Source organism: Maniola jurtina, chromosome 5 (genome assembly GCF_905333055.1).
Source record: "Maniola jurtina chromosome 5, ilManJurt1.1, whole genome shotgun sequence".
Lineage (NCBI taxonomy): Eukaryota > Metazoa > Arthropoda > Insecta > Lepidoptera > Nymphalidae > Maniola > Maniola jurtina.
Window position 1 is genome coordinate 14,960,132 of NC_060033.1, and position 8,069 is coordinate 14,968,200.

At 36.1% G+C, this 8,069-nt stretch overlaps 2 protein-coding genes across 2 annotated transcripts; both read left to right on the forward strand.

Annotated features, from left to right (window-relative positions):
* The first annotated feature begins 3,691 nt into the window (after positions 1–3,691).
* Positions 3,692–4,611, forward strand: LOC123865099. Its single transcript, XM_045905947.1, has 2 exons — positions 3,692–3,837; positions 4,395–4,611. The coding sequence occupies exons 1-2, from the start codon at positions 3,711–3,713 to the stop codon at positions 4,589–4,591; spliced, it is 324 nt and encodes a 107-aa protein (XP_045761903.1). The 5' UTR covers positions 3,692–3,710; the 3' UTR covers positions 4,592–4,611.
* A 1,112-nt stretch (positions 4,612–5,723) lies between these two features.
* Positions 5,724–7,397, forward strand: LOC123865089. The gene is made up of 2 exons (XM_045905935.1): positions 5,724–6,677; positions 7,251–7,397. The coding sequence occupies exons 1-2, from the start codon at positions 5,775–5,777 to the stop codon at positions 7,332–7,334; spliced, it is 987 nt and encodes a 328-aa protein (XP_045761891.1). The 5' UTR covers positions 5,724–5,774; the 3' UTR covers positions 7,335–7,397.
* Positions 7,398–8,069: the final 672 nt, after the last annotated feature.

An 8,069-nucleotide genomic window follows, 5' to 3' on the forward strand; every position in this document is an offset into this window, starting at 1 on the left:
TACAGGAAAATTAAGAAATTGGAAATTCCCCCCCTCTACGCCTCTTATGGGTAAAGCAAATCTGTAAATTCTGTCGCTAGAATGCTGATATTTTCAGGATAAGATGTCCGTGACAGATTTATTAAACGCATTGAGTATCAATCGTCTAGCTTTTATAGTTTCAGATTTATTGACAGTCAAAACTTCTAGTCTGTAATTCTAGGGTACTTCCCGAAGTCCTAGAAGACTGAAATTTGGTATGTGGACTAGAAATTGCATACAAACTACAGAAAAATTAAGAAATTGGAAATTTCCCCCCTCTACGCCTCTGTATGGGGGAAGCAAATCTGTAAATTCTGTCGCTAGAATGCTGATATTTTCAGGATAAGATGTTCTTGGCATATTTATTAAACGCACTGAGTATCAATTGTCTCGCTTTTATAGTTTCAGATTTATCGACATTCAAAACCTCTAGTCAAAAATTCTAGGCTACTTTCTGAAGTCCTAGAAGACAGAAATTTGGCATTAAGTAGTAATTTCAAGAATTATGAACAATAGATAAATTAAGGAATCGGGTCCCCCTTCATCCCCTCGTATATGAGATGCATATCTGTAAAATCTGTTGCTCGAATACTAAAGTTTTCTGGATAAGATGTCCGTGGCAGATTTATCAAACGTACCAACTATCTGTGTTTCCTAAAGTCCTAAAAGACTGAAATTTGGTATATCTGCTTCAAAATTGAGTTGCAAGATTCCACCCGAACAAACATAGTTACATACGAGTACATTGCAAGTTTAATAAAAGCTTTTAAAAAAAGAGGTAACGTTAGAGAGTGGGTCATGAAAATGATGAACCTACAAGAAATAAATCAAAAAACAAAAATCTAAGGCACCTGTCAAAAAGAAATGAAATCCCACCAAAAATATTTCATGTAAAATGTTGCCAAGACTCACAAGTTCATAATGTTTTCACTGTTAAAAAGTTATGAGATCTCTAGTAGAGCCAAGCCCCTAGCTGAGCTTAAATTTGTGCTGGCCATGGGAGCTATCCCAAGTGCAAAGTATATAGCTTTTAAATGCTCTTGACTATATCACATTTATAACAATAAATAACAAATAACTCTACTTACAAGCTCTGATTCTACAAACCCTAAATCTTGGTTAAAAAAGTACGGCTTGGCCGTTTAATGTTCGTAAAACTATAAAATGACAACATATTTTAAGGCCATTAGGAATAGTTTGTTCGACAATTACTAATTTGTATTGTACTTCGTGATGGTCGCAGAAGCTATTCTGGGCTTAAATATCATTTCAGATAAAAAATCCACGAACTGTAAACGGCCAAGGCGTACTTTTTTAACCAAGATGTAGGGTTTGTAGAATCAGAGCTTGTAAGTAGAGTTATTTGTTATTTATTGTTATAAATGTGATATAGTCAAGAGCATTTAAAAGCTATATACTTTGCACTTGGGATAGCTCCCATGGCCAGCACAAATCTAAGCTCAGCTAGGGGCTTGGCTCTACTAGAGATCTCATAACTTTTTAACAGTGAAAACATTATGAACTTGTGAGTCTTGGCAACATTTTACATGAAATGTTTTTGGTGGGATAGATTATATAGAATTCAACCTAACTTTCCAGAGTTATGTGCGTTTTAAGCAATCACACTATCACACTAATATTATAAAGGCGAAAGTTTGTATGTGTGTGTGTGTGTGTGTGTGTATATATGTTACTCCTTCACGCAATAACTACTGAATGGATTTGGCTGAAATTCGGAATGGAGATAGATAATATCCTGGATAAGCACATAGGCTACTTTTTATCCCGGAAAATCAAAGAGTTCCTACGGGATTTTAAAAAACCGAAATCCAGGCGGGCGAAGCCGCGGGCATCTTCTAGTTAAATATAATTTTTCTTAACGGTGAAGGAAAACATCGTGAGGTAGGCATTCCTGAGAGTTCTCCTTAAGGTTGTCAAAGGTGTGCTAAAGTCTACCAATCCGCACTAGGCCTTGGCGGACTATGACCTACTTACTTACACTTACATACTTACTACGTACACCCTTCTCATTCCAAGAGGAGGCCTATGCTCAGTAGTGGGCCAGCGATGGGTTGGTCATGATAATCCAACAAGCGTCAAAACACCGCGACAAACTCACTTTGCTCCCGGGGAAAGCTTTTAGGGTTAATTTACAACGGGACCTTTAGGGGAACATTTATAGGGAACGTGACGTGTTCGGAGACATTTTATGGGTACTACTTTTCCACGTGGTAAGGACCCACGTGGAAAAGTAGTACCCATAAAATGTCCTTTATTTGCGTCCCGTGCGGATAGTTTCACTCTATCTCTTCATTCCTATAGTGGTTCTGGTATTCAAAGGTAATAAAAGTTTTTACAGGGAACCAAAGCTTAATTTGCTATACGAATGAATTCAGTGGCGTGCAGATAATAGAGGCATAACAGCACTGCTTACCCTAGTTGTAATGGTTCAATGCTAATTTTCAATATGAGTTGCCACACAGTAAGTTCCTGCCTATTGAATGCTTACTCTGACTCTAAATCCTGTGCACGCCTCTGCGAATGATGCTTGGTTAGTGGCTGGCTTTTCCTGCATGTCAACCGATTTAGGCAAAATAGGTAGCTTTTGGTTCCTTGTAAGTATATCATGGACTTCCGTAAAGTATCTAACGCCTGCTTCTATATAACATTTAGGTATTGTATGAATGAGTGAATGAATCAATAAATTTATTATTTATTCAATAAAATGTAGGTACTACTTTTAACAGGGCTCTCTCCGTCACTCGTTTCATACAATCGTAGTTCCAATTTCATTTGAATATTAAGCAACCAAAGTCCATGAAATTTTGCAGACATATTCTAGAAACTTGTCTATGTTGTTATATCTTTGTCTGTGGTGTTTTAGATTTTTCTAAAAATATGTAGTTTCAAAATTACAGGAGCTCAAAGATTTGTATGTAAATTTTTAAGACCGCGTAACTTTGAAACCGAATATTTTAAGAGAAATCTGGAAAACCACAGACATAGATATTAGTTTCTAGAATATGTCTGCAAAATTTCATGGACTTAGGTTGCTTACTATTCAAATGAAATTGGAACTACGATTGTATGAAACGAGTGACGGAGAGAGCCCTCTTAACACACTCAGATTTTTGGTATTGGAGGTTTTTTTATGCGTCATGATTCGCAAGTAACAACGACAGCGTCATGATTCACAAGTATCGAGAAACCTTTCATCATCATTATCCTTTCAAGCCATCACCGGCTCACTACTGAGCATGCGTCTCCTCTCAGAATGTGAAGGTTGCAGGCCATAATCCATCACGCTGATCAAGTGCGGATTGGCAGACTTTACACATCTTTGAGAACATGTTATGGTTAGTACTTTTCCACCCTGCGTAAGGTGAATCACTATTATAAATACAAAAGTGTGTTTGTTTGTCTTTCAATCACGCCGCAATGGAGCGAAAGATTGACCTGATTTTTTGCATGGATGATAATTAAAGGCCAGGAAAGTGGCATACCTAGGCTCCTATTTATCCCAGAAAATCAAAGAGTTCCCACGGGGTTTCCGGGAACCTAAAACCACGCGATTGAAGTCGCCAAATGAAGTAGTATGAAATCTTTAATTTACCGCATGATTTCTCATTAATTATTATTATGTTAACAATTCGACTTTACGATGTTTTTATTTCCTACACTCTTTTCAAATGAAATCAACACACGTCCTTTTATTTCTAATGCCCGAACTTCTATCAGCGTTCGCATACAGGATAGCATCGTCTGGAGAGCTATTAGAAATTGATAGTTCCAAGCCCATTGCTCGATATTTAAAAGGTAAAGTTAGCACTTTGTCTCCTCTTTTCCTGTGCTATTAGGGTGTTATATGATGAAAGATAAGGTACAAGATTCACAAGAAAACCTAAGTGCTAGCTTCAAGTTGTTACCCTAGATTCGAACCCCAAATCACCCAAATAGGAGGCCGAAGTTTTAATCACTAAGCCATCACCACTCTAATCAGACGTATCCACGTGCCTACCTGCTGGTAAGTGATGATGCAGCCAAAGATAGAGCCTAGAAGATGTCTATTCACTCTTGACTTGAAGATACCTATATTATAAGTGTAGGAGAACACTGATGCAGAAAGAGTGTTCCATATCCTAGCGGTTATAATAAGAAACGTTTTATTTTAAAGGATGGCAACATATGATATGGGCAGATGACATTAAATCTTATACATGGCAGAGAAAAACCAGAGACATAAATATAACACTTTGTAAGGGGATGGGGGAGGCCTATGTCGATACGGCAACTTGAAAAACTTGAACTTGAAATACTTGACAGCGGACAGTCACCCCTCAGTAAATAAAGGCTTTATTCATTTTATTTTACAGGCAACTCCAAACAATACTGCAAATGGTGCAACATGAGACCTGAGAAACAATACGGTAAGAACGGGAGCCCAGTAAGGGATATGCAGCCAGCAGAAGAAATAGACCTGTTCGATATACCCATCTACGCAGCCTTAACCCAGGACCAAGGGAACCTCGATAAGCAAAGACTATCTGATTTCATTGGGAGATATTTTTGAATTAAATGCATTGGGCTATTGATACTGTTTAATTGTATTTCTATACTTATGTCGTAACCTGTCTCGTTTCCGGGATGCAAGCTTGCAAGATGCAATAGTGCTAAATTTTGGTAAAAAAGATGGGCTGTGAAAAGGTAACAAATACATAGACAGATAGACACCGTAGTGTCTAAACTACTGGACCGATTTTGATGAATGAGGTGTCAATTGATTTGTTGTAATGGTCCGGGTGACATAGGCTATATTTTATACAAAAAAAATTGACCTAACGGATGTTACTTAAAAAAAGTGGAGGTCTCAAAAAAATTTTTGTTTGTATCGAGTGGGATGTCAAATGAAAGAGGACAACTCTGAACTCATAAATATAAGTGTACAACAACATTAAAATATACCAAGCGACAGAAAAACAATTTTACTCCAATATTTCAGCGTTTATTAAGACGATCGCAGTCGGGATTTAGTTTGCAACTTTATCACACTAATATTATAAAGGCGAAAGTTTGTATGTATGTGTGTGTGTGTGTGTGTGTGTGTGTGTGTGTGTGTGTGTGTGTGTGTTTGTGTGTGTGTGTGTGTGTATGTTTGTTACTCCTTCACGCAAAAACTACTGGATGGATTTGGCTGAAATTCGGAATGGAGATAGATAATATCCTGGATTAGCACATAGGCTACTTTTTATCCCGGAAAACCAAAGAGTTCTCACAGGATTTAAAAAAAACCTAAATCCACGCGGATGAAGTCGCGGGCGTTAGCTAGTCTTGTTATAAAAATAAAAAATGTTTTTCGAATCGACAAATAAATCTTCTATTTGTTCTTAATGCTCTTTCTAATGAGAAGAAAGACAAAAAACGGCGGCGAAACCTTTTTTGGAAATCAAAATTTTCGAATCCATTGAACCTTTGGGTAGTTTAATTTTTTAGTGCCCCTTGCTCTATGTAGGGTTCAACTCCCTTTAAGGCAATCTATTAGTTAAAGTATGCCTAAGATAGTAGATTGCCGGTGTACCATTTTACACCTACCAACTAATAGCACCCCCAGGTCGTAGGTAAATTATATGCTTAAAATCAAAACATAAAATGCACGGTTAATTTATATTTCTAATAATCATTGATTAAATTCTTACAATGCCGATGCTCAATTTGAAATAATCAACCACAGCTCCAATATAGCTAAATTCAACAAAATGATAAGAACTTTCATAGCTAAAAGAATATTGTACTTTCTTATATTCTTTCATTCAAATCAAATTATAAGTAGTTATACAGTTATAGACGTATATGGTTTACCTGAACCAAAATTAGTGCAAGATTTTGTAAATGATTATCAATTTAAAGATGATAATGTTGCTGATTATAGTAAAAGACCTAGATTTCGAGATGACAATGAAATAATCAATAGAAATGGAGAGAAAGGATTATGGAATGCATTCAAGAAAGGTGTCCTTAAAAGTTATAACTATAGAAACAAATTACTAGTAAAAAGAATCGTTCCACATGGGATGGTACCATCAGGAATTGAATATGATCATAAGTTCAACACTGCATTTAAACCTTTAGTAAGAGTACACAAAACCAAAACGATAAACCAATTTTTCAATGACTTAAAATCAAAGAAATACGATGGTTATGAAAATAAAGATACAAAACACGAAAACATTATATTTATGTCGCCTAAAGATGTTAAACATAAAAAATTCAAAGTACAAAATGATTTGAATGATAAAGATTTGATAGAGCCATTCGAAACATCTAAAAATGATTTTGATTATAAAGACAAAAGACTCCAAAAAAAGATAAAAGATATCAGATTTGCACATTTAGAAAACAAAAACAATTTAGATCTAAAAGATAAAAGATTGCAATTAGTAAAAAAAATCCAGAAGAAGATTAAAGGAATCAAATCAGAATCCAAAAGGCTTAGCGCGTATGCTAAAGTTATTAATGTTCTCAACAATATGTTGAGGTCTCCTCAATTTGTGAAATCAGGGGAGGAGCATGACACCTTAGCACCTGATACAGAGCCGAAGCAAGATGACATGAAAACTAAGAAATGGATACCGCACTATCCACCGTGGAATTATTGGACGGTACGCATTGGTCAAGCCAAGCGCTAGTCTAGAAAGAAAAAAAAACCAGCCAAGTGTGAGTCAGACTCGCGCACCGAGGGTTCCATACTCGGATATTTTTTCCGTCATTTTACACGATAAATCAAAACCTATTATGCTTAAAAATAAATAAAAATCTGTATTAGAATGTACAAGTACAATGCCTTTTTTCATATGATAACCCACTTGGAATAGTTATCTTACTTTGAAAATTGAAATATTTTTTTGTGATGTAACCACAAATTCACGGTTTTCAGATTTTTTCCTTTACTTGTGCTATAAGGCCTAAATACCTGCCTTTCATGATTCTAGGTCAACGGGAAGTACCCTATAGGTTTTTATGACAGACACGAAAGACAAGCAGACAGACAACAAAAAAGTGATCCTTTATGGGCTCCGTTTTTCCTTTTGAGGTACCTACGGAACCCTAAAAACAGTTACCAAGAAATGTAACACGTCTTCTTCTGATAAAAAAACAGTTATCAAGAAATTCTAAATGTAACACTTCTTCTGATCAATAAAGATTGCTATTAATTTTATATTTATATTTTTCAGTATAAGAAGACAATCCATGAAGATGTATGTCCTGGGGCACAAGTAAAGATTGGAAATATGTGTATTTGGGTACCACCACATTAATACTTAATCCATACTATTATTATAATATTATAAATGCGAAAGTGTGTCTGTCTGTCTGCTACGTTTTCACGACCCAACCGCTGAACCGATTTTAATGGGATTTGGTACAGACTTGGGGTACATCCCGGGGAAGGACATAGGCTACTTTTTATCCCGGAAAATAGAAGAGTTCCCACAGGATTTAAAAAAAAACCGAAATCCACGCGGGCGAAGCCGAGGGCATCCTCTAGTACTACATAGATTTGTTATGTACTTACGTATCACCACATAGTAACAGACCAGGCAGGCAGGTAGGTGGGTAACAGGCAGACCCTGTTCATCATAATAAACTTCTAAAATAGTACTACATATTTATTTTGATATAATCTAAAAAAAACAAGTATCCTGAGTGAAATAAAAGACAAATATACAATAATTTGTTTTTTGAGATTCGTACACTCGGAAAAATAATTCGCTTGGCAGAGCATACTAATGCGCGCGTATGTATAACACACAAAGATACGACCCGATGCTATCCGATAATAGATACACTCACACTTACTACACTCACTCACACTTCTAGATAACCTTACCAGTCGTATAGGGTTGCAAATTTCACATTCGTCAACATAGTTCTGATGGCCGAGTGGTTAGTGTTGAAGTTCTTAAATATGGCGTGAGTTCTAATCCTAGTGGGGGATTGCTTTTTTATTTTTGCAATTATTTATTTTGTCTTCTTTATACAGTCAAAATTAT

What these genes read in the sequence shown, in the direction of transcription:
- LOC123865099 (XM_045905947.1), top strand. Translation starts at nt 3,711, where the DNA reads ATGAAATCAACACACGTCCTTTTATTTCTAATGCCCGAACTTCTATCA. An exon ending in CATTGCTCGATATTTAAAAG is followed by an intron (nt 3,838 to 4,394) that starts GTAAAGTTAGCA and finishes TTTATTTTACAG; the next exon opens with GCAACTCCAAACAATACTGC.
- LOC123865089 (XM_045905935.1), top strand. Translation starts at nt 5,775, where the DNA reads ATGATAAGAACTTTCATAGCTAAAAGAATATTGTACTTTCTTATATTC. An exon ending in CACCGTGGAATTATTGGACG is followed by an intron (nt 6,678 to 7,250) that starts GTACGCATTGGT and finishes TATATTTTTCAG; the next exon opens with TATAAGAAGACAATCCATGA.